Source organism: Dicentrarchus labrax, unplaced genomic scaffold (genome assembly GCF_905237075.1).
Source record: "Dicentrarchus labrax unplaced genomic scaffold, dlabrax2021, whole genome shotgun sequence".
NCBI lineage: Eukaryota > Metazoa > Chordata > Actinopteri > Moronidae > Dicentrarchus > Dicentrarchus labrax.
The window spans coordinates 22,976,001-23,001,985 of record NW_026136714.1 but is presented as its reverse complement, the minus strand read 5'-3'; the positions used below and the strand labels follow the sequence as shown (position 1 = coordinate 23,001,985).

Below are 25,985 nucleotides of genomic sequence, written 5' to 3'. Positions count from 1 at the left end.
ATATATTTTATATAATGAGTCCTAATAATAAAAGTAACTGTATATGTTAATATATTATATATATTGTTAATTACATCTAATCTAAAAAACATAGCTCAATTATTGGTAATTTACGAAATTGCACCAAACAAAAACCACCCTTATTACTCATTAAAGGTCAAGACAGATACAGTGCTGTTGCTGGTTTAGAGTACTGGTGGTCGTATTCCGACCTGAGCCCCGGCTCTAAGTGAACACTGACAGTTTAACATTTAAGCTCTGTGTTTATAGTAGAGGGCTAGCATGGTTTTATGTGTAAAGATAGGATGTTTTATTTTTAAATGTGTTATTAATTCATAGGCTGTAAAAACAACCTTTCTGTCAATTTCATAATTTCATATTGGAAAGGAAATCCTCACACATGGATGCCAAGAGCTAGGTGTTGCGTTTCTGCCAGCGTCAAACTGAATAAATGCTTATGAATATGCCCACACCACCAGAGGGGATGGACTAAATCGTAATTCTCATTCTGCGGCTTGGAAAAACTTCCGCCTTCCCGGATGCCAAGCGGCTCTGAGGCGATCCCAGTGATGAGCCAAGGAACGCTCTGCTAACTGAGCTCTGGAGAAATACGGTCACGGCAAGATCCATATTCAAATAAACTTCACTCTTGGCCCGTGCACACAAGCCATGTTGTCACCAGCTGGCAGTGCCTCTCACCGCCCCTTCAAATACTGAGCCACTTTTGATTAACGTCTCTACGGCTAATCATGTGCATTGGCTGTGCCAAATTGGACGAGCCACGTATGGCCTCCATTTGCCTTGAAATCTCTTATTTTTTTAAACTCATTCGAAGCATTTGAGAGCCTCCCTTTACACCACCCACCCCTCCCTTAAGTCTTCTCTTGTCTAGTGCCCATACATAGAACAGAGAGGGTGGTGTGGCGGCACAGTGCCATCCTGTGGGTCCCTGAATGAGAGGACTATCGCTGCCAGATGCACCCAGCTGCATAAATGTTATTCATTTTTATGGCTTGTGTATATAATATGGCCAGTGTGGGAGATTGTGAGGTTCCACTAAAGGCTGGAAAAATCCTCAAAATTGAATCAAAGTGGAAAACTTATTTTGGCTGGTGGCTGTTCTGGACCTCCTCCTTTTCCATCTCCCTTAATTCTCTTCTACTCCTCCCTGTCTCACATCGTGCTCTCTGAGGTTCCTCTGTGAGTGATTTACAATATATTCTTTCTCCTAGGCTGCTTTGGCTGGTCTCCTTGCACAGCCATCTTGGTGGTGGAATGAGACAGCCGGAATATTTGTCATAGGTCCAGAGGTGCAAAGACATTAGACAGCACTTTGTCACCAGGGTCCGGAATTCACACCATTTGGCTGTTTCCAAGTCAGCTCCTTAACCGCTGACTGGCCTGCTTTCTGTCAGCTGCCGCTCTGTTGACATTGAGGGCTAAAAAAAGATGGCAACATGGAAGGATGTATGCTGCTAGCCTTTTTAGGTGGTCAAAACAACATGCAGTTTACAAAGAGCGCCGTGACAGGGATCCAAAGCCAAAGCTCTTGACTTGGTGCACTCTCCCTCAGTTCACAGTTCAGATATAGTTTAGTGGTTTAGAATGGCTCTCGTCAGGGTTTGCTAACCCCTGCAGAGAGATGGGCTTGAACTCCGAGCAGAGCCATGGTCTCCCAAATCACCAGGCCCAGCTGAAGCCCCAGCAATCCAAATGTGATCATGGCGGGGGCCTCCCGTCTCATTACCAATCTCCATTTCAAAACAGCCTTCAAATGGGAACTAATGCATTAGCTCTCGCTGAGGAAAAAGTCTAGGGAGCCACTACATAGCGGCTCAAAAACGCTTTCATACATGTTTTATCAGCGGGGGAAGAGTGAGCAAGAGAGAAAAGGAGCTTGGACCGAACCATTCATTTGTTGCCCATCTTATTAGCTTGGCACTGTGTTATTAGCTGCCATTGTGCTCTATAAAAGCCCCTCAGGCCTGTCCCACTGTTCGCTGAATCTGGGGTGAGCTCTGTGCCAAGTACTTTTTGGAGGTATTTGAGACCATGAAAATTCAATCCCAAACCCTCAGCATTGAGGTTTCTCACAGATAAATGAAGAGGATTAGTGGAACAATAAAACAATGTCTTACCTCAGATACCACCGTATCCTATTAATTGGGATTATAGTGGTGAAATGTGTAAAAAAAAAAACAACAACCCACAATCTTGTATCACAGTTGCTTTTTCGTGACAAGCTGCTATATGAAGGCCTGTCACTGTAACAATGTTCCATCAAATAGGAAATGTGTTCCAAATTATGAACAAGTAAATACAGAAAATCATGAACAATCCCAGCCAAAAAAAAAAAAAAAAAAAAAGCTTGGACACATGAAGAATAGCTGTAGAAAAGAGCTGACAATTGCAGAACCTGTAATAATCCACCTTGGGTTGGATATGCTAGGCAATGTGTCAATTGATTCCTATCTGATGATGGACTGTGTGCTGAAATAAATTGACCTTGCCAGACGATGAGTGAAATTGATGGAGCTTTTCATCTCCGGAGGGCCGTTCCACACTCAGGCATAAAATGGATAGAGGACAGGACAGTGATTGAGTCGGGGGGAAATGTAAGGTGTGTGTTTTTCTTCTACCAAAGCTTGCTTGGTAAATAATAGTTACAGGAAAAATCACTATGCGGTAACAAGTACAGGGGTTAAGTACCTGTTGTTGACTAGATGATTAGGACTAAAAGCACACAGCGCTGGCCACTGACAGATGCTACCCGTCGGAGGAATATGTGGCTCAATTACTGGGAGCCTAAATTGAAAGTGATAGTGATTTAAGTCTTCCCAATATGCCAGCCCCATTCTGGCAAACAGTCTTTTCAAGGAGCCCTTTTAAAAAACCCTGCTGGAGTGTGTGAGACACAGGAGCGCCATTGATTTTCAATAACATCCCCTAATGACCTGGCCGCGGTTTGATCCACGCTGTCATTATGGGCTGATACCATGGGACAGGATTGGTGGGTCTCACGGCACACAGCAGCGAGATGAGTAGTCGGGGCATTATCAGGATGAATTGGCCGTCTCTGGACAGGCGGCAAGCACAGCCGAGGTCTTGTCAATAACAGGATGGGGCGCCTCAGGGCTCCCTCAGCAGCCCACTCCAGAGCGCCTTCCGGCCTCATTAGAAAAGCAGATGAGTGGTGTGCATGAGGAGAGGAGGCTTATGAGAAGAAAGAAGAGCCTCTCCTCTACCATCCGATAGCCTGCCTCCCAGGCATTGCTCCTCTTAATGAGTCCAGACCGCGGGTCAATATGCCGCTGGGCTGCCAGTCAATACCGGTTACCTGCAACACAAACACTCAAAACCTGCTTTCATACGAAATCAATGTCCTATTAGTCCCTCCCTATATTGCCTTGGCCCAATCTCATCGATCCCCTCTGAAGAGCTCTGCAGCCCATGTATGACAGATTATGGTCAAATGATCTGATGGCTTAGGCTACTATGGCAGCCAAGTCTGTTACCTTTATGATTTTAAAGTAATAGCTTGATATCAGATGAGCAAATACTCTGATGATCTAATGCTGAAAACTGTGGCAAAAGCGTTATTGGCAGACCTATCAACCTCACATCAGCATTCCACTCAGCAGGTTTGGCTTACAGACAAATTCAGTACTTGTAGTCAGTACTGACAGTGAGCACTAGGATGAAAAACAAGCAACAAATGTATGACATTAGGTCCAAACTTTATTCCGTACATTTTAAACCATGAATGTTCATTTTCATTTTTTTGCACGCCTAAAACTCTACTTGTTTTGTATACAAGAGTCTAAGAAAAACAACTGCACAACACCACAAGGTTGACAGAGAAAGTCCTTTTGCTGCCCACTAAAAAGTGTCCTTCTTGTCTGTCTGGGGCTGGTCCAGTTTGTGACTTGGAAGTCTTTTAATAATTCCATCATTATTTCATTGACAATATAAACATGTGTTAATCCAAGTTTCTCTCCGTTTCACCAGTATCGTCTGCTCCCTCCACGTGATCTCTTCATTAGGGTGCTGTGTGCTGCTTTGCATAGATTGCAGATGATCCTTCTAGGCCTCCTTACAACACCCTCCCGTCATACTTCCCGTCAATTGGCCAGGCTTTTCTGTTGCCATGATATTCAACAGGGAAGTGACTCCCCATGTTTCATTTAATTTTGTTTTTCTAGAAATGGTTAAAAAGACTAATAAATTTACACAGTAATTTTGCAGCGAAGGAATATCAACAAGATATTTACATCAGTTTTCTTTACAGAGACTGAACAAAGACCTCATAATATATATTTATCTGCATATCTCAAAGGCAAAACAAATTAACAAAAAAAATTGGTAATGTAACATTGTACATTGTCATCATTGAGGATATCCTGGTACCATGAGGTTAAATTACTGAAGGTTGAAACCAAAATCCAGTCTTTACAGTGTGTCATAATGGATATGTCTCACAATCAACTGGGATAAATATTGTAAAAGCCGTGACTAATGCACAAAATACATAAAATTCATAGAAATGATATCTATACATGGAACAAGGATAGGAAATGTACAAACTCATTTCAGGACCTCTCTTTTCGCACAAAGCTGAAAAAAGGTATTGGATTAATATATTAATAATTATCAAATATTTAAGTCGGATATAAACATACACATATTTGTGTTCTCTTTACCGACATTATTCAACCTCCAGTCCACTAAAAATAAAGTCATGGCATGTGCTTAATCAGCCTTACACACCTTTACTTTGTACAATCATACCCTTTCCCTTAGGAAGTTTTGCTCTTCTCGGGTGAAGAGCAGTGCATTTTGTTCACAAGAAGATTTCAGATTAGGGGAGTGAGACTTGTGAGTGTGTCTAGTAAGACTTTGTGCACTTTTCTAAGAAGCTACCGAGCCTCTACCTCTTTGGGGTTGCGAGATGGGGAGTAGTCCCGTGGGTCCTGGGTGGTGGTGAGGGGGGTAGTCCTCCTGGGCGAGGCTGGCCTGGCACTGCCGGCTGGCACGAGGGGCGGGGGCGCACTGAGTGCAGCAGTGGGGGGTGTTCTGTTCAAAGGGCCATTGTGACCTGTGGAGGGGCTGAGTCTAGGGTAGGGCATGCCACCTAGGTGGGGCATAAAGGGGGGCATGTGGGGTAGATGGCCCTCCATGGGGGACTGGTGCAGCTGATGGAGGCGTGCTCTGTCCAGCTCCTCCCTCAGGTGGAGGCGCTCTCGCTCCTCTGCCTGCTGTCTCATCCTCTCATGCTCCCTGCGCACCTCCAACAGGTGCTCGTGGTGAGAGTAGTCATGAGCCTCCCTCTCGCGGTAGGCTCGTTCCTGCTCGTACACACTGGGGAAGCGATGTCCTTGTTCGGCCCTGAGCTGGAAGTCCATGCGCCGCTGCAGGTCCAGGCTGCGATAGGCCTCTCTAAGTGGGTCCCAAGGGAAGGCAGGGTGGGGCAGGCGCTCTCTTCCTGCCAGGGGGCTCACTCCCATGAAAGGAGCCATGCGAGCACGGTCTAGCACATTGAGGCTGCCCATCTGGGGCATGGCACTCATGGAAATGGGCAGAGAGTGTGCCATGGGGACACCATGCATGCCAGGTGCTGGGATGTCACTGCCACGTGGTGAGGGAAGAGGGGGCTGCTGGGACAAAGGTGGGTGGTGGTGGTGCGGGTTTGCAGGTTGGCTGATGTGAGCAGGAAGAGCTTGGCCTGGCGGTTGGGGGGCAGGCTCGGAACTCACCACCATGACCTCCTGCTCCTCCTTCCTCTCCTCCTTAATCTTCATGTCATTTTTAACCTTGTGGAGGAGCTCAGCAGGTGGGGGCTCTTTCCTCTCGCTGTCCTTGAGTGTAGGTGGGGGACCACCTGCCATCTTCATGCCCTGCTCATTGATCACTGCCTTGGAGTATGGAGAAGGAGAACGTTGAGCGGGTTTGATAGAGTCTTCTGAGGATCTCCTCTCGAGCATCTCCTTGCCAGGCGAGCGGCTCTCCTTCACCTTCACGTCAGCCAGCGTGGAAGACTCTCTGTGGCGCTCCAGCAGCTCCTTCTCTGCCTCACGGACCCGGTCTACACTGCCAGTGTGATGTCGACCCGAATCACTGGAGTTCTGGCTGTTCGAGCGAATCAGGCTGCTGATCTGGTAGCTGACTGGTGCAGAAGCTGGAGATGAACGGTTGGAGTGGCGGTTGCGATCCACAGAATCCCTGTAATAACATAATGTTAAGAGCCAGTTAAGACAAGCATCATGTAGGTGGGTTGGCATAATTTACCTTGATTAAGTTTCCCAAAACAAATCTGACTTATAATTCTGTTTAAAAATACAGGTTACCCTGCTCTTGTCTCCCCCTGATAATGATTACTGGTTTTAAATTTGAAAGTAAACCTATGTTTTTTTTGGTAGAATATCATCCACAGAGATCCTTCCAATTAATTTTTGACAGATAGCTTCTCTCACAGCTGCCTGTTGCCCGTTTGATTTGTGTTTCCTTGTTAGATCCACGGATTCAATTTATCTCCGTTTCCACGGATACTAGTAATGGAGTGGAGAATTGTCACATTTTATATTTGTCTTTAACAGTTAATCTTTCCATCTCCAGAGCTAATTTGGGGGATTCAAGTGTTTTTGTTCTGTCCAAAGATAATTTAACCATCTTGTATATATGGTAATGCTAGCTGTAAAGGGGATCATTATTGTGGCCATGTCTTTAGAGTTGCAATCATGTATTTGAGTAGCTTTGTTATGTGTTTTCAAGTATTCACAATTTCTGTGTTTTACATTTGTTGTGAGTGAGATACCTTTATTACAACAAATAAATCTAAGTTACCCTGTTGGGGGAATCACATGATGCTTTGAAAAAATACATTGAAGTGAAGTCCTGGTTCAAATGTTGAGTTGTGATGAAAGCAAAAATAAGGGTAATTGAATTACTGCAGAAATATTATTTTTCACTGAGTTAAACTGAAAGCTAATATCCTCTAAATAATACCTACATAATAATACATAAAAAGTATATTTGCATCTGCCTCAAACTCACCTGTCTTTATCCTTCTCCTCTTTACCGATAGACGGGTCTCTTTTCTCTCTTTCCCGTTCTCTTTCTCTCTCTCTCTCATGGCTGTTGGCTGAGCTGCTCCTCTCTGCGTCTGCGGTTTTCGGCCACTGTGGCGGAGTGGGGAAAGACGGCGGGGTGCGTCGAAGTCTGTTCCAGGTGTCGTGGTGGGGGCTGCCAAACGTGGGCAGTCCTCCTGGCCCCTCCTTGGTGCCAAACATATTGTTGGACCCTGGAGGGAAGGGGAAGAAAGGCGTGGGACCCACTGTAAGTTAATTGGGCACAAAACCTTCTTGAGGACACATAAGATGAGAAAGACTCGACAACAAAAGCTGCTTTTGTCTTTGTCTCTGGAGGTTCTCTCACTGAAGCTGTTTGAAAGAGTTAGAGGTTAATGGCTCCCCCCACCAGAGAAAAAAAAACTACTCATTTGCTTTTGGACTAAAGGGCTTTCCCCCCTCCCTTTTTTTTTGGTCTGGATGAACAGGGGAGACTCACTTGCCCTCTGGAGTTGAGGGCTGTGAAAAGCCAAGGGAGACCTTAGCATTCCACAGCATGTCTATTCCAATCACATCCATTTTCACAACAGGGTGACCGATTTGGCACACAAAAATAGGAGGGATGAAGAGAAAGAGAGAAAGGCATAGAGAGAAGGATGCAGGGGGGGAAGAGAAAGCCCTCCATGGTGGTGCAGAAGGGGCTTGTCAAATAATTAATTGATGAACTGCCACCAAACAGCGGACCTGAGAGTGCCTGTTGGCAGCAGCGCAGCCAGATTAAAGCCAGGCTGTTGGGGACATGGTTGGTGGATGAAGTGGAGGCAGGGAGGAGGTTTGCTGTGGTGTGTTGAACTGCCTAGTTGGGCTTCCCTGGGCTATGGCTGTTTTGACACAGAAACTAGAGCTAAGTGTCTTGAATTTTTTTTCCTCCCCTCCTGGCTCTCCCTGTGGTCTAACGCTGCCCTGCTCTGTTCTGTTACTGGCCATAGGGGCCAGATTGAAGGGGGGAGCGGTGGAGGAGGAGAGGGGGCCAGCGCTTACCAAGCGAGGGGTTGCCTAATCCTCCGAAGGCACTGCTTGAAAGGTTGCCGAGGCCGCCAAAGGAACTGGAGCGACTGAAAGGATCTGTAAAATGCCAAACAGGGATTAGCAAAGGGGGGGGCTGGCTAGCGGTGCTCACCCCAACACCAACCCGTTCCACTCGGCTTTTCTCTTACAAGCGAGCTGTGGTTTTTTAGCGCTGCCGCCCTAGCTCTCTGCCTGGTAATCCTGCAGTAGCCAGGTCACTTGGATGCTGGATTCACTGCCACTAACTGGAGTGGAGTGTCTCTGACCTTGCTGGGGCTAATGGAACAACGCTGCTTGATGGGGAAATTAGTTTTGAGTTGTTGGAGCTGAGATGGAAATAGACTGTGGTAGGACAGGGGAACTGGAGGCTGTAAAAATTAGGCTAGACAGACCACAATGATTTAACTGGAGAATCAGTGTCTGATGGGCTCCGCTGACGCACACTAGAGCCTTCGAATTTATAGGAATAGCACAAATATTTACCCAGAGAAGTCAGTGAATAACATTCATCAACTGTTAATTTGCAGTCCCATTTTAATTCAGCAAAAATCCATCAGGAAATGTGGAACTTCTCAACAGATTAGGGTTTAAGGATTTTCAGCTCTGCGGCTTGTTGATATATCAGAAAAGACAACAATTGCGAAATCTCCTCTGCCTCACACATGAATTCCCCGGACAGGAAAGAAAAAAAATAGTTCGCTAAATCTTCCCCCTCAGTGCACCATGTATTCATAAGCACAAAATGGATTGACTCAAGGGCTTATTCCATGAAATCAACTTGCCACTCTGAACCCACACAGTGTCTCAGATAGAATGGAGGAAAATAAATGAATGCATAAAAAAATAAATGCACAAATAAGTCCAACAACACTATCTTCCTTCCATTCTTCATGTGAACTACAAAATCAACTTTGGAAGCATGTAGAAAATAGTGTTGTGTATGCTGCGGCTCTGCATGTTGGTTGTCTAAACAAATGAGGGGAGACCGAATACTAGGCTAGCTATTTTATTGAAGGCTGTGTTATGAATCATACTGTCTGATTATGGGATGGCTACATTCTCCATTACCATGAACTCTGAATGTACTCAAGGAGTGCCGCAACCCACTGACTACAGTGGCCAGCTGGACTCCATATTAACATTCAAATGAACCTGAGATGAAAACTAGACATATCTAGGCTTTAAATTACCCTTGGTGGCTTGTAATGTGTTTAAAACATGAGTGCAAAAGAGAGAGAGATAGAGAGTGAGAGAAAGAGGAGGAGATAAATGTCTAAAAAAAAATTGAACATGGAGTTACTTACACTTACCTGCCAAATGGCTCGGAGGCAGGAAGCCGCTGGGGTGGGGGGCGGGGCCGTATGGAGAGGGAGCTGGGTGGCCAGAGCCTATCAGAATGGACAGGATGTAACAGTGTTATTATTATCCAATCAGACAGTTATAAATTCTCTAATTAGCCATGCAGAGATTATTCTCCATCCAAAACAAACACAATCCTGACCCCTGTGATTAGCCAGGACTAAAAATGTAAATGTGAGTAAATATCCACAGGTATTTTTCTGCAACAGCATCACAAACCTGTTGAATATATATGTGAGTTAGAGATGGAGCAAATTAGCTTTTATTTGAGCTGTTGCATGTTTGTGTGTGAATCTATAGTGGCTTATTGAGGTCAGTTCCTGAAGCTGGCCTCTTTCACAAAACACTGTTACCATCACCCATATTCCATGAATTGTTAATGAATGAACCAATTACAGGAGTGCCTCTGACACACCACTGCATAATTACCAGTCAAAGGGCGTTCGCCTCTTTGTTGCCCTCCAACGCAGGGCAAATCAGTCAATTACCTAACCGAGAGTCATCCATATTCATAGACATATCTGACTCCCTTTACTGGCAAAACATTTGCTACAAAAGCTCTATAATTAAGTGAACATTACATGAGAGGAGAGAAAAAAATGATGCCATTTCATTACAGTGGCGGAGGAATAATTTCAAAATGTGGCTATAAATGCTCATTTGCATAAAGACAAAACTGGCATCGGACTGATTCGAAAATGGGATCATTTTAGTGTTTTTGAATGATTTGTCTTTGAGGGTTCAGTTCAGTTCTCTCCTCAGGGTACTGGGAGACCCTACTGACCTGTGGAAGAGAAGAGGGGTCGTGCCAGGTCATGGGGGTACGGGAACCCAGGGAAGACTCCTGGAGCTGGGGGTCGACTGAACAGGTCCAGCTTCCCATTCATGTCTAGTTTGTGAGGATCCAGCTGCATTTGCTGTAGTCGAGAGAGGCAGAGAAAAAGGAGAGGGAGACAGACAAAGAAAATTAGGTCGGTAGAAAACAGTACCACACATTTCCAACGGCAGAGTCAGAGGGATTTACCCTCGGCTACACTGGGTGAGAGATCAGAGAAGGACAGATACATCAACAAAGGCTCCATGTCTCCAATCCAACTGTGTTATAACAAATATATGTAAGCTGATTAGGGACACTAAATCCTTGGTAACAGGGGTTCAAGGCCCAAGAAGAACTGACACCACCGGGCCAGTGGCATTAGCAGAGGATCTCCATGGCGAGGCCACACCGTCCTCCGTCAGTAAGAGGAGTATTTGCAGACAAGCATTTTTTGTCTTGTTGCATTTTGGTCAATAAAACTATTACGTCAACTGCTAATTCAGTCACCTGAGTGCTATAATTGTGTCAATTTATGATTTGCCCATTTTTCTTTAAGCAGAGTGAGCCATGCATAAGACCTTATGCTTAGGAAGTGTAACCTTCTTACTGTATTTTTGAGAATGTGGTATTTTTAAGACATATTTTTGTTGGATTTCCGATCGTTATTAACTATTACAGCCTTCTGTTTCTTTTTTGTAATCTGCCTTTTCCCACCCACATGGTCTCTCTGAATCCAGTAACAAGATTATAGATCATTTTACAAGCAAAAATCCAACTATGACATGATCAGCCCTACTTACTCCATTAGCAATACACTTTATCTGGTTTTAAATGACAGCAAGATTCCTGCAAGACATCATTATCCATCTCACGCACCTTCATTTTCTGCTGGTGGTGGTAGATCTGCCATGCGATCTGGACATGCACTGCGCACCACTTGCCAGGTTTCTAAAAATTTAGAGAGAAACTGAGGTTAGCCTGCTGGCTTTGATATAGGGAGCTAAAAATGGATTCTGGCATTGAGATTTTCTGGCCAAACTACAAAGTGGGAACTCGTCAGAATTTTCAACCAGGCAACGGATTAAGAAAATCTAACCCCGACTTTAGCCCAATAGAGACCTCAAAGCTAACCTTAAATGCAGCCAAAACCCTGCATTTCCTTGATCTGAAATTGTTGAAGAATTTGCAGTTTTAGACTTTGTGGCCTGGCCAGAGAGATGAAACATTTAACAAAAGATGCACAAGGCGACCACTTACCCTAACAGATGTCCTGAATGGATCTGTTATCTGTATGGACAAACAGACAATCATAATCACCAACAACAAAGATAAGTAGCCAAAATGTGCAGTTCTGCAGAGCTCAAAAATCACCAGTGTTGGGAGGCAATTCACACTGGGACTTTCCATTTTAAAAAATGCACATCTTTACTTTTAGGCACTTTGGATAAATGTGTCCATAGAGATGCATGAGGAGAAATACTGTCTCATAAAATGCAAATACATGCATTCACGTCTCTCTGAGACACATACTGCATGTACGGCACATGTGTGGCTTTCACCAGAAGGAGCAGAGCGGGAGAGATTCGTTCGGATGCATTCGGCCTGATGCTTACCCGTGGATCCTTCTGTAGGAGTGTGTGAGGTACTGCTCCAGGACGTGCCGCTACATCGATGGGATTAGATGCCTGACAGAGAGAGAGACACAAAGGGAAAGAGATGCTTGGTGATCAACCAGATTTACAGTAGTTAAAATATTTATAGATAAAAGAAAGAAACTATAGCATACACAAAACTTTAGCAGGTATTTTAATCCCATATACGCCATCATAAAAAGGAAAAGCACTGTTTAATTGTAATTTTTTCCCTTTGAGAATTATAATCCTAACTTTCACTCTCACTATCTCAGTGTTCTCACACGCAATGTAGATATACATTAGAACAACTCAGCATTGATGTCAGTGGCATGGTTTCAAAACCATGGAGATCCTTGAGCTAGTGATGCCAGCATCACTCGAACTTTATATCCTCCTTCAGTAGCACTATAGCACACTAATCCTCAACAACTGCTACTGTATGGCTGATGTCAGTAGATAAAACTGCAATAATGCTGCAGGCCCTGAGCCTTGCCACAGTAACACATCTCTGATCTCTCCGATCTCCACTTTAAGTCTTTGGAGCGCAAGTGCCTAGATCAGCCTTATTAATCCATCCCTACTGTACATCAGGGATATGAGGATCCTGCAGCGTGACCTGGGTCACCAGCCCCCACAAACAAATACACATCCCTAGCCCTCCCCCCACAAGCTCCTCTCCAAGAATACTTAGCAGGGGCTTTGGAGGCATAAGACTGTTCCTTGAACCATCTGGAGGGGCCTTTGACAAAAGGGCCCCTCCATGACGGAGCCCCCTGGGAATAGGGCCAGCGGATTTAGGCTAGCTTTGATTGGTGGCTTACACCGGGTCACAGCCGCTGGGCATCTGCCAGACAGACTCACACCCTCCCACCCCTTCCCATCCCTCGCATCCCCACCGCCGCTGCATCTTCTCTCCTTTGCTTTCCAAAGCAGACAGGCATCACTTTCTTATCTTTGGCATGGCCTGTCACAGCTCAGGTCAGCACAAAGCTGACCCTGGTTCAGGTCCAGTTAAGAAAAAAAAAGTGTGCTATAAGTGAGTTTTTGCTTCAGTTGTGTACAAGCTTATGTGATTTATTTTGTGCCCGTGCTTCCTTTAATTCTCTGCCTGTTTGTAGATCGTGGGTTGAGGGTAGGGATGTGGGGCTGACCTTGGGCTGGAAGGCTCCTTGCAGCGAGCTGAAGGGTCCTGAGTGTGGGAGCAGCGGGGGCATGCCTGGCATGGTGGGGGGATAGGAGGGGAAGAACTGGGGAGAGAAGAGGAAGGATGGAAGACACAAAAAGACACATAACAGAATCATACAGAGATACATACAGGACTCAAGCATAATGTACACGCAAAACCACAGCCACAATAAATGCTGTCATGGCAACATTCAAATATGTAAAATATTTGATTTGCCAAATGCAAATAACAAATTCAAATTAGAGATGTTAAATAAAAAAAAAACTCACATTTGAATGTCTGATGAATGGATTGTCCAGTTTGGGGGTGTATTTGTCGAACTGGAAGAGATAGGAAAGGAAAGAATTAGAAAGAAAAAGCCCACAAAATGATCTACTTTACCAAAATCCTTCATGCAAAAGCTTTCTTTAATAATAAGGTCTCATTATTTTTACATCACAAAAACAAAACACATGATCAACATCTGTAACTGGTAATAAGCAGGGTTTTGATCCAGAATAATAAGCCCTAGAGTAAAGCAGCTGGCTTGCACCGGTCATGGGTTTACTTAAACTGCATGGTCAGATAGGCAGTTAAATTACTAACAATACGACCGCTTTAGCAGACTGCCAAGATGAAGACAGCCTGCATGATTTTCCAATTGAGCATACAGACGTTGGGCGTGGAGGCCCGGCTTGGGAATCAGACCATTTTAAAACCAGACCAGTTGTTTCTATTCACTGGAAAATTTGTAGAAATGTGAATCTAATTGCTTTTGACTGCTATGGCTTATTTTTTTATTTTTTTTTACAATGAGCCTTGATGGTATAGATGAGAGCGCAATACGTGGAGACATACAGCTTGATTTGGGTGTTAAAAAACCAGACTTCAAAAGGGATTTAGTCAAAAAACAGGCCTCTTCTCTGTGCGTAAAATCATGGAAAGAACATATAGAGCATCCTGTGTGTCTGTCTTTTATGATTGAAACTGAATAGAGTAGATGACATTTGCAATGGTTAGAAGCTAATTCAGGACATCTCAGCATGAAACTGATGTAACCTTGACAAGCTGAATTGATGTGAGGAAGCAGAGCTTATGCCTACCACAACGATTTCAATTGGAATTTGCCTTAAAAAAAACTATGTCCTGATCATGTCCTGAACACATGGGAATCTAGTCAGTAAGCTGAGAAGGAGCAGAGGGAGGAAGAGAACCGAGAAGGTTGCCCCATGTATGAATGGGGACTTTGTACGTCTGTTCACAAGCCAATACTGGCTCTCTATTTTGAAACAGGCTAATTACAAGTGACAGTAACTTATTCCTTTTCCGCAAATACACAAACCATTTGCAGGTACTTTTTGCGAGTGTTTTCACAAAGCTCTCTTGGCAGGCGCAGACGTTTTGGGTTTACATAAAACAGGAAAATGAGTGGGTATGAATCAGTGTTTCTGTGGGTGCGCGCGTGCAGCGACACGGGTGGTTGAGGGGGGAGCGGGTGCAGGGTTGGCTAAGCTGCTGGTGCAGACACAGAGTTTGGGTCAGGGGCCCTCTGTTGAAGCAGGGCCATTCACATCTGCACGCAAAATGGCCGCAGCGGCAGTGATGGTGTTGGCGGCCTTGTGTGTTTGTGGGCGATAATGGGCCCAAATCAAAGACAGACAGCCTACTGAGAGGAAACGCCGAGCCAGCTTCCGAGCTCATTAAACAGCTCCTCTGCATTTCTGAAGGCGCGGCCTGTTTAATGTCTGACACTGGGAGAGGGAATTTGGCCGCTTTATGGCCTTGTAGAGAAAGAAAAAAAGAAAAAAACAAAACTCTTGCCCTTGTAATTTATGGTGCCTGTCACAGTTTTAGAGTAAACAGCTTTGGCTAATTAAAGCTTAATATTTCATCTTATAACAATTAAGGATATTCCTTGTCCAAAGACATGGCAGGGGCAAGGGGGCGGGGTAGAAAAGACACTTGGTGCTGCCATTTGGCAAGCCAGCTGCTTGAGGGCGTTGAACAATAAACAAAAATAGAGGCTTCATAATTTCATTAATTACAACCATTAGCCAAGGACTGTTACATAGTTGAAATGACATGGAGCGTCTAGAGAGCAGTAGAAAATAAAAGAGAGTGAGAGAGACGGAGAGAGAGAGAGAGAGAGAGAGAGAGAGAGAGAGAGAGAGAGAGAGAGGCTGCACAACTGGGCCATACTTGGTTTGCCTTTTCATGACAATACAGTAAAAACAACCACAACATCATCATTACTCCTGGCTCTCTAAGCAAACAACAAAGAGAAGAAAAACAGCATTATTACTGAGGGTAGGAAGGGAGGGGGAAAGGCATACGTTAAGTAACAACACAGTTTCAATTAAAAGGAAAAAAACAAGACATTAATGGCAGTCTCAAATTCCATTGTAACAACACAACAAGAGATGGGGGGCATGTACATCACGGGCTACATAATGGCAGCATTAGTGAGATGAGGAAAATCAGCTCTTTCATCTTCAAAGACAGGACTGTGTGCTGTATATAATTCCTACCATGTCAGGAATGAACAGCAGACCAGATAACGGCATAGCCTTTAGTCTTATCTGAGACTGTGTCATAAATACCAGAGCTTTGATTTCTAATGTACAGGATGGGGATAATCTTAGCCTTTACGGGACCACAGAGGTCATGACACAATGGATTGGATCTATTAGACTAATGCCAAAAAGCTATAAATGTTTGAATTGACTGTCAGAGATCGAAATGATGGATGTATAGTCATAACCTTTTTTCCTCTGTACTAATCTTAGAGCTAGTGTTAGACACCCCCACCCCCAGACTTGATGGCAGTCAAAGCAGGGAAGCAATTACAAACATATTCAAAACAGTTTTGCAGTGATGTCATCCTTGCTTCATTCACAATGAAGTCATTTGACCAACTGCAAGGCTTTGAATTTGTCATTGGCAAGTACGGTTGCCTTTGAATTGTGCACACACACACACACACGACACACACACACACACACACACACACACACACACACACACACACACACACACACACACACACACACACACACACACACACACACACACACACACACACACACACACACACACACACACACACGTGGCAAGGAACTTTCACACAAATATACAAGTCTGTAGGAATACATTTATTCGCACGCACGCACGCACGCGTACGCGCGCACACACACACACACAGACAGACAGACAGACAGACAGACAGACAGATCTTTTTGACGGCGCCTTTGTTGCTCTTTGTGAACAGGCAAATGAAAACATTCAAAACCATTTAAAACACAGCCATATGCAAACAATTGAAAAGCCTGCCTTAAGGCAATCACCCTTTTTTGATCCTCAGCAAACACTGAACAGCAAAATCTATGTCAAAGTTAAAAAGGAGGTTAATAATTTAAATTAAATTGGGTAACACTGGCCTGCTGACGTACGAGTCAGAAAAAGGGCCTCTATGAAAAATGATGCATAATGAGGATGTGCAATTTTATAAATAATTTCCCTATGGATGAAGAAGTTGCAAAACATGAAAATATATCTGTGCTTGGTCTGGTTTGACCAACCTGAGCAGCAACTAGCACGTAGCTGGACGGACTAGGAGATGTACCATAGTGTATGTGTGTGTGTGTGTGTGTGTGTATGTATGTAAATGGGGGTGGCAGCCACTGGGTCATTTCTGCCCAGCATTTCTCTGTATTATGGTGGAACAGATGTGATGCTCCCAGCTTTTCACCAGCTCTCAGACTTTAGCAGTAGGACAGTATGCAAAAATCTAAGAGCAAAATTCAAACTGAATCAGTGTCATATTTTTTTAAGGGAGGGGTTCCTACATCTATGGGACGTATTTGGTGAATTTTGGGGTAAAGAAAAAAGGGAGGAATTGATTGAAGAGGAGATTGGGAGGGGTGGGAAGTTACGGGAGCTTTTTGTTACTTATCCTCACATTTCTGGCTTGGGTACGCACCATGGGGGGTGCGGTGGGCGGGGTGAGGATGGCGGCCGGGGGCAGACTGGCGGGAAAGGGCGTGAAGGTGTGCTGGTGGGTGTGTTGGTGCTGGTGCATGTGCTGGTGTTGGTGAAACTCGGCCCTCAGGAGCGACACGGGGGCCAGCGGTGAGGCGGACGGCCCCCGGCCCCGCTCTGAACTCTGAACCAGGAAGCGGTTGTTCAGCTCCTGCCTCAGGAGGTCATGCTCTGCAAGAAAGGAGAGCGAGGAAAACCAAAAAAAAAAAAAAAAAAAAAAGAAAAAAAAAGGGGTGGGGAGAGGGAAGGGGGGACACAAGAAAAAAAAAAGGCACGGGCGCCCAGTCAGTCTTCACAACAAGGGTAGAAGAGAAGAAAGAAAATAGTCACCTGGCATTCTCTGTTTCTCCAGCTCATGCTGTGAGGGTTTTCTACGTGGGGACTCATTGGTGGTGGTAAGAGAGTTGCCTGTGACAATGTGCCAATCAGAATCCCCGAATGAGGCTGGCAATACATGATTGGTTGGTTGAATGATATCAACAGGCTGGTATCTAAAGACAAGAGAGAACCAAGAGTCATCCCAGCAGAAAACACACACACCCTTGCCCTCTATTAGAAAGTCAGTGCACAACTGGCATATTTATTGCATATTTTGGAGACACCCATCATCGCTGGAGACATTTGTTTCCTTCGATTGCAGCATTAAATTGCTTGTTTTGATTAAATTGTTGAACATTTTATCAAATTGTTAAAAATCATATATTGCTGGCAAGAGAAAACATAATTCTGGTTGTTAAGTTTGCATCAGATTGCTGACTGAGTGCACCATTTTTCAACACGTGCTGCTTTCAGTACGCTGAAGATGTCTCCAGCTGTGATGGCTGTCCAGTTGTTAGCTGACATTTTCCAGTGGTCCACCTAAGCCCCTGTTCAGTGACCTCATCACTCTTCTAAGATTTCTACACTACTATAAATAGAGTCCATCTTAGATATTGATGTATGATGTTCTCCACCAGTGAAAATAGGCATGTGACTTTCGGGAGAGGCAGAATATTATAGCATTGCTTTTTACAATTAAATCATTTATTATTGATGAGTTTATTTGTGGTATCTGAAGCTGTTGCATTAACTGGCCTAAATTCCTATTATGATATTTTCTGTCTTGATACTAGCTTTAGCATCTCATGTGCAACATACAGTGCTTTTGAGATTTGAGGCAAAATTATCCTTTACTTTTCACTGCATAGGAACTTTAAAAAGCCTGGGGGCTTTTTTCCATTTAACAGTAAAGTACGTCAGGCCCATTTCTGTTCCATGCATTAAACCAGTAAAGGAGGAAATAAACTTACATATATTACGCAATGAAAAAAATAGCCTTGGATATACTGTGCTGTGCTGAATCAAAGGATAAATAAGTAAAAATTGAATAAATGAGCACTTACCAGTTCAGCAATTCATATATAATCACTTGAGTAGTTTAAAAACCATAAAATACATATTCTATATAGTAAGATTATTAACCAATTATTAAATGTTGAAGACTAGTTTCCTAGCATTATATATATATACACATATATATATATATATATATATATATATATATATATATATATATATATACACACATACATATATATACATACATGTATATAAATTATTGTAATATGAATACAGATCTCTACAGGCAGGTCCAGTACAACTAAGCATATAAGACATCCTGGAATATAAAATGGTCAAGTCGCTATACAAACGGTTACACAGCCTATGTTCTGAGTCTATACATATACTCTTACACATCAATATTCAAAGATGCATCTAAACTTTAAATCTTTACAAAAGTCAGAAGGACACTTCTGATAAAGAAATGAAAATTTGTACATTAAATATTACCAAGGTTTGCATCGCTTTGTCAAAAAACTAACCAACTAATTCAATCAAACACTGAAAGGCAGTGTCCTTCTAAAGCTAGCATGTATCCATATAAGAGTTTGTGTCTGCACTGCAGCTACCATCCAGCATGTGAGGTGCGCGGCTTTACCTGGGTAGGGGGTGCCGGCGGGGTGCCCAGGCACCACTAAACTGTTGGTCGGTAAGGTCGGTGGTGGCGGCAGTGTGGCTGGGGTTGCAAACATGGCCGGATGGCGATGGGCCGGGCTCCGTAGGGAGGAATAGTGCGAGGTAGAGAGATTTGCTATGGACAGAGGTAAGGCAGGGGCTGAGGATGGGAGCCCGCTGAGGTGGTGGTGAGGGGATGGGGGCAAATGCTGTTTGGGAAGCCCCACTGGACTGCTGCTGTGGCTAAAGATTAAATGAGAGACAACAAGATATAATTCTCTTTTAAAATAATGCAGACACATACTGTATTTTATTCAGTTACACATGCATACACATACAGCAGTATAATACTTTCAGGGAAAGTATTACTACATTGTACAGCTTGTTCACATGTGATAACTTTGTGGACATTTGTTCTATATATGTGTTGTTTCTAGCTCAGTGTTAGTTTAGCTGTACTAATAATATCTTTGACACTTTGCTTTGACAACATAAGAATGATTTTCCAATAAAACTTCTTACATTGAAATAAAAAAAGGTGAGGGCAGACTGAGAGGATGAGGTGAAATGAGAGGGCAGACTGAGAGGATGAGGTGAAATGAGAAATAGTTGATTGTGCTATATGTACCAGTGTTGCTCAATGAAAAACAATAAATCTGACAGCTGGTTATTGCAAGTTTGTGTGGCAGAAAATCAATATCCGCATGAAAACAGTCAATATTGTGTAGAGAATTGTACAGTATCTTGTCGCATTGGACTACATTATATTAATTTGGAAATTGCTGCAGTTTATTTTATTGCTGTCTCCACTAGACTGGCAGGTACATATTAAAGGAAAGTGGCATTGTCTGTAGTGTAACCTTGATTATGTACAAAAGGTGAAATAGTGAAGGTGACACAGCTCCCTGGGTATAGACTTAAACAGAGATTTCTAGAGCTCTTACACAGGCATAGAAACACAGCATCAGTGTGTTACAGTTATAGCATGAGTTCACTCAGTAGTGTTTTTTTTTTGTTTTTGCTGTTTTACACTAGCTTGTGTGCCCCTGCCCCTATAACCAACCGTGCCCTTGTAACAACGTACCTGATGTCGTGGAGGCTGTTGTACAGTGGGTGATGCACCTGGTGGCTGATTACTGGCCTTGCGTGGTGCTGTGGGGGAGGAAGAACACGGGGCTCCTGGTGCGAGTGTGGGTGAGGAGGGTGGGGCTGGGGGTGGGGTGGTGGCCTCAACAGGGGAGGGGTAGGGACAGGGGGTGGAGGATGCTGCTCCTTTTTGACACTGAGAGGAGGCGGTGTGGGGAGGCGCGACCTAGGGGGCTCGAGGGGGGCCGCCGCTGCAGCGGGGGCAGGGGAGCCCGTCGGCGCAGAAGCCGGGGTGGGGCTAGGCACGGGAGGTGTGAAGGGCACCTCACTGTTGCTCTGCTCCTGGCTGCGCTGGAGCCCTGATACTTTGGCTGAGCTACAAGTCTTAGACTCTGGACTCTCATTCGTTGGCACACCTGAGAAGAAAAGAAAGAGTAAAATGTCAGAAAATGTGTAAACCTCTGTCTAAAAAAGTTCATCTGATGGTGTAAATGATGTATTTCGCATCTCGGATGTCAAGCCATATCAAAGGTTTGATTCAAAAACACCTAAATCAGATAATAGCCATACACGGATAGCTGTTTGCTACTTTGTTTTTTCAGAGGAGTATACGTAATCAACAACAAGTTCAACATAGGTCCCTTTCCTCCTATATAATGTTGTCCCAATGTCTTCCGTCCAAGGTTCCTCTTGTTTCCCTCTCCCTAGGTTCCATTAAGTGTTTAATCAGGTCATTTTCATGCTTGACTATAATCAGATGATCCAATTTCTTCCCGCAATCCAGTCAGTATGAATAAATCACAGCTAATTAAAGTTAAATGTCGGCCCCTATTCAGGGCTTTGCTGAGCACACAATCTGGCATGAAATAATTATGTTTCAATTGTGCTGTGAAGGGAGATCGTGGCCCCTTATCTTGGCCTCTCTGCCACTGCGCCTTTCTATCCTCCTTTCCTGATCTTTCAGGGGATTTGGGAAAGCACAGCAAAGCACTCTGAACTCGACCACTTTGTCTTTACCATTCATCAGGGGTCTTTTCAACAGACAAGAAGCTTTTATAATCAGCATTCCACTGAACAACGACTTTTCATACTTAGGCTGTTGCAATTTAATGACTGTAATTATATGCTGTTGTAGCAAAAAGTGGCAGAAAATAAAGCATCTCGACACCTTTCACATACAAAGAATCTCAAAGCACTTATGAATCTTAATGAAAAAGAAAAGACATTTGGCGATTCCCTACTTCTCTCAGAGTTAAAAGAAAAGCAAAATGGGCCGCAAAGAAACTGAGTCTGAGGAGCTGGTAGTGCTACAACTACAATAGCTAAAACACTACTATAGCTTCTCAACTAATTTAAGCGTTAGTGGTGGAATTCGTTTTAAGCAGAGAAACATTACATGCAGGGAAAAAATCAGAGAAAGCAAGTGTTCACACACGGATAGGGAAAGATAGAGACTGAAGAAGAGAGAAGACAGCCTGGTGGAGATGAGGCTCTCTAAGCGGCTCTAATCTATGGCTCTGATGCAGCAGTACTTCAGTCAGAAGGCTTACTAGCGCCTCAATTAAAAAAGCTCCATGGGCACTCTCGACGGTAACAAAAAAATGAGAAGAGCCGGGAGCTGCTGTCAAGCCAGTGAGAACTCGACATGCAGCCCACTAATGGAATATCCAGTCCCTATTAACAGCCTGCTTAATCTTTCAAGGATCCTAACACCCATAAAAAGACCAATAAAAAGACAGGGCAGAGCTTTTATTTTTTTATTTGTTGAGCTCCCCCTCCCTCGCCTCTTGCGTTTTATGCGAGAACTGGGGCTGGCTAAGGTGTCACGATTTCCTAATGAATTCCGGGGTCCAGGCGTATATAGACCTCCCAATTTATAGGGGTCTGGGATTTGGATTAAACTGTCAGGCTCTCATTCCTGCAAGCGAAAGAGAAAGAGAAAGACTGAAGGCACAGGCAGACAAACAGGCGAAGAAGCAAATATCCACAGTCGAAATGTCGCCGCTGGGTGATGTTGCCGTGGCAACCTGTTCTCCCAGACACAATGCGAGGCGAGTACTGAAGGAAGTCTCACTACGACCACTAGAAGATAGAGAGGGGTTTCTAATACTAATGCTGGGAAGCCAGGGCCACAGCGAGCACCGGGTTATCTTAATGATGATTCTAATGGGCTCTAATGGAGGCAGGGAGGTATCAGCTCAGACCAACCCATCCCTCATTAAAATCACTCTGCAAGCTAAGACACTTACGCATAGACACACACATGCCCAAATGCACACAACGGAAGATGGACACAAAAAAGTTTTCAGTGTAGGCATATTGCACACACACACACACACACACACACACACACACACACACACACACACACACACACACACGCACATACTAACACAATAGCTTCAACGTCTTCATTATAGTGACAGGCACCACAAAGCGAGAGAAAAATCTGACCAAATTTGTTGGAGAAAGCAAAAGGGTAAGTCATTTTAATTACTTTGTTGCTTCAGAACTGATGGCAACATGATAGAATGTGTTCCTGATATACAAATATAAATACAGTTATTGTGTGATAGCCCTTTGAACTACAGCTTCCTCAGCAGCAAACAGGTTGTCAAAGTGAACAATTAATGGTCGTAAACACCGTGAATATACTTGACTAATAGATTCATTTTTCACATTTTTGTAAGCGTTTAAACAGCAGCCATTTTGAGTGTAAACTAACATGCAGTGACAGATGACAGAAATGCCTCTCTGACACATGCCACCTGAGGGCTAAAATATAGTGAAATCACTGTGGTTTTTCAACAAACACCGTCCCCTTGCTGCAAAACCACACAACTGTCAAGCATTTCAACAAACTACCAAATTCGGCATTGTTTTGTTCTTCTTTTCCTCAGGACATGGAACACACTTTGCCTGCAATCACATACTGAGGAAAACAGTAGGAAAGCCACAGGCAGTCATGTGAAACAAATGCCATATGAGTGTCTGTGCAAAAAATGTGCTGTCCTGAAGCCCTGTCCCGCAAACCTGAGCAGATGGTGTTAGTGAGTCAGGCAGGTTGGAGGGCAGCCCGGTTGTGGGGGGTGGCACCCCTCCCGTTAGCTGGGTTAGTACACCGGGGGGACAGGGACATTCCCTAGGGGGGTGTTGGCAGGTCTGCTCACCAGATGACATCTCATCCCAGTATTGATCTTTTTATAGTTGTTCCTGTGGCCCTGCTTACTCAGGGGAATTGGGCCTTGCCCTGTGCGCACGTGCCTGGGTTTGCAGTGATATGGGGTTGGTGGTTGGAGGGGTGGAGGGAAGAGTGTAACAGGGACTAAGGTAGCAGACGGACAACAGGCCATTGGGATTCGCTGGTCATGACTGATGTGTCCAGTGGGGAGTCTGGGGTGAAAACAATGTCGCTACACAGCTGTTCCCGCCTCCAATATCCTTCACTTGTGACCCTGTTTACCCCTGTGGAACATCTGGAGAGCTGGCACCGATCTGGTCCTATGTGGTCTTATGCAGACAGATGGCTCAGCTTGAAATGGCTTGGACCAGTCTGGAATGGCTTGGCCCTGACCTGGACCAGAATGGGCTGGTTGTCATCATCCAAGAGACCTCAATAAAGGATAACGTGTCTCCTCACTGTGACCAGGATATCCCTCTAAGGCATGGTCTGTTGACACATGTCATGTCAAGAACACAAAGCCAAAGCCCTGAAGGACAGCGCTGTACACTTCTGCCCCAAAATGCTTTGAGTTGCAAAACTGTAGCCTTTAAAAGGCATTCGCTTTGAAGCTTTTTTTTTTAAAACCACTTTATTTTAAACACACACCTGGCTACCTGCAAATGGACCCAACGACCTCATGAATGAGACGAGAGCCCTAGAGAATATTATGATTCTGCTTCCAACTAAAACCCTCAGCAAACTAATGCTGTGAATGCAAATAAGTGTGTTACATAAATTACGTGCTCACTGCTGACATGATGCCAGTATATACAACAGCCAGGGAAATATAACCTGTATGCAAAAAGCTTTTTCAGATTAGATATGAGGGTATGCAAATTCTCCCTGTGACAAGGGGGGTCGGGGGCTAAGAGAAGCTTAAGGCCACTGGGTGTTCTCATTTTCTAGGCAAACACTGTGGTTCACTCCCTTCATGTCTTTGCCAAAGCATAAACAGTCAGGGCACTGATAAAATAAGGACACGAACAGACAGATATTTAAATAAAGCGGCATATCTGCTGAAATACGTTGGAGGATGCAGAAGGTATGTGAGAATGCACACTGCCTTGATCTGTCTCCCGCTGGCTCTGGTTGACAGAATATTCTGCTGCTCTTGACGGTTGAGCTCACAATGATTTGGTTTTTGTACCTCTCTAGACAAGCAATCTGCACAGAGCCAAGGCTTAGCTCACGAGTGAGTGACTGTGGAAGATGGCTATAACAGATACTGGCAGGAGGCAGGAAACCGCAGTCGTGCCAATCAACACTTCATTGCTGTGAGGTATTCAGTCATAAAAAAAAAAAGGTGGGGTGATTTCAACAAAATTATTTTGTATGAGAGGAACAGAAGGGCTGAGCAGTGTTGAATCATTGTGCTAATAATAAAATCATAGGAGAAATTTGCAATGGCTTGCTTTCCCTCACACTATTTAATCTGCCTCGAGCATCTCCAAGCTGGTAACGAGGGGAGCCAAGGCGACGTTTTTGCAAATCACTCAGAGATGTTAATGGGGGAGTGGACGAGGAGAAAGCTGGCCAAGAAAGCTAAAGAGTGGGGACAGCTGGCACGTTTCAATTATTTGTCTCTGTCTCTTCGTTGCAGCTGACAAAAGGAGTGGATGGCAGCAGAATGGGGATGGGTGTTAAGCTGTAACACGTTTACAGTCAAAGCCCAGGCATAAATTGAGAACCTAATGTTCATTTCAGAGAGCTGGCAGCTCAAGCTGCGGGATGAATCCGTTTTTTGCACACATTGGATCTCAATTCAAACACCAGCCATATGGTGCAGGACACATACGCCATTCACCTCTCATGGCACATATGCCAATGTTGTGGAAGGGACGTGAAGCACATCTTCAAATCAGAAAGGAAGAGAGTGAAAGACATGGGTCTAAATTTTGACTGTCCAATTTCTTTCGTCTTCAGTCCAGGGGTGCTCCAAAAGCTTAAACCTTCATTAAAGGTCAAGTGTGTAACATTTAGAAGGATTTATTGGCAATTGTAAATTAATATAAATTTCTCAGGTATGTTTTCATTAGTGTAAAATCACCTCAAAATAAGAATCATTGTCATTGTTTTGTTACCTTAGAATAAGATTGGTCACCAATTGTAACTGGACGATATTCACTCTAATTAGTTTGATCAGCAGTCTCTATGAACGCCAATCAGAAGAGCTGATGCATTTATTTTATTCCACAGCAAGGTTATTCAGTCTTTGACACACATAGATTTACTTGGGCAGGCTGCCTGGTATATTAACGATCAGGGACTAATTTTAACATTTTGCAGAAAAACAGTGAGAGAGAGAGAGAGAGAGAGAGAGAGAGAGAGAGAGAGAGAGAGAGAGAGAGAGAGAGAGACGTTATCTGGTGGAGGTTGTTTCATTTTTGATAGGCAACATCATTAACTGCTAGATGCCACTGAATCCAACACACTGGTCTTTTAACCCCGAGCTACAATGTGCAGCAAAGAAGCAAGACATCTTCACACTTCCCTGTTCTTCCCTGAATCTCCATCAGGGCCCTTCAGCGCTGTTTCC

General features: G+C 44.1%; 1 protein-coding gene across 13 annotated transcripts in view; it reads right to left on the bottom strand.

Annotated features, from left to right (window-relative positions):
- Positions 1 to 3,720: 3,720 nt before the first annotated feature.
- The window catches only part of fbrsl1 (fibrosin-like 1), a 274,086-nt gene continuing 251,821 nt past the window's right edge, over positions 3,721 to 25,985 (bottom strand). For 7 of the 13 annotated variants that reach the window (XM_051423587.1, XM_051423591.1, XM_051423590.1 and 4 more), the window contains 13 exons: positions 20,225 to 20,642; positions 19,124 to 19,383; positions 17,066 to 17,316; positions 13,398 to 13,448; positions 13,094 to 13,189; positions 11,922 to 11,993; positions 11,566 to 11,595; positions 11,185 to 11,256; positions 10,276 to 10,408; positions 9,437 to 9,520; positions 8,106 to 8,189; positions 7,051 to 7,297; positions 3,721 to 6,219 (listed from right to left, as the gene is read on the bottom strand). In XM_051423587.1, the coding sequence (XP_051279547.1) occupies positions 4,917 to 6,219; positions 7,051 to 7,297; positions 8,106 to 8,189; positions 9,437 to 9,520; positions 10,276 to 10,408; positions 11,185 to 11,256; positions 11,566 to 11,595; positions 11,922 to 11,993; positions 13,094 to 13,189; positions 13,398 to 13,448; positions 17,066 to 17,316; positions 19,124 to 19,383; positions 20,225 to 20,642 (3,101 nt within the window). In that variant the 3' untranslated portion in view covers positions 3,721 to 4,916. Of the gene's footprint in view, positions 6,220 to 7,050; positions 7,298 to 8,105; positions 8,190 to 9,436; positions 9,521 to 10,275; positions 10,409 to 11,184; positions 11,257 to 11,565; positions 11,596 to 11,921; positions 11,994 to 13,093; positions 13,190 to 13,397; positions 13,449 to 17,065; positions 17,317 to 17,475; positions 17,637 to 19,123; positions 19,384 to 20,224; positions 20,643 to 25,985 lie in introns of all 13 variants that reach the window. The other 6 variants (XM_051423588.1, XM_051423589.1, XM_051423599.1 and 3 more) reach the window with 6 other exon arrangements.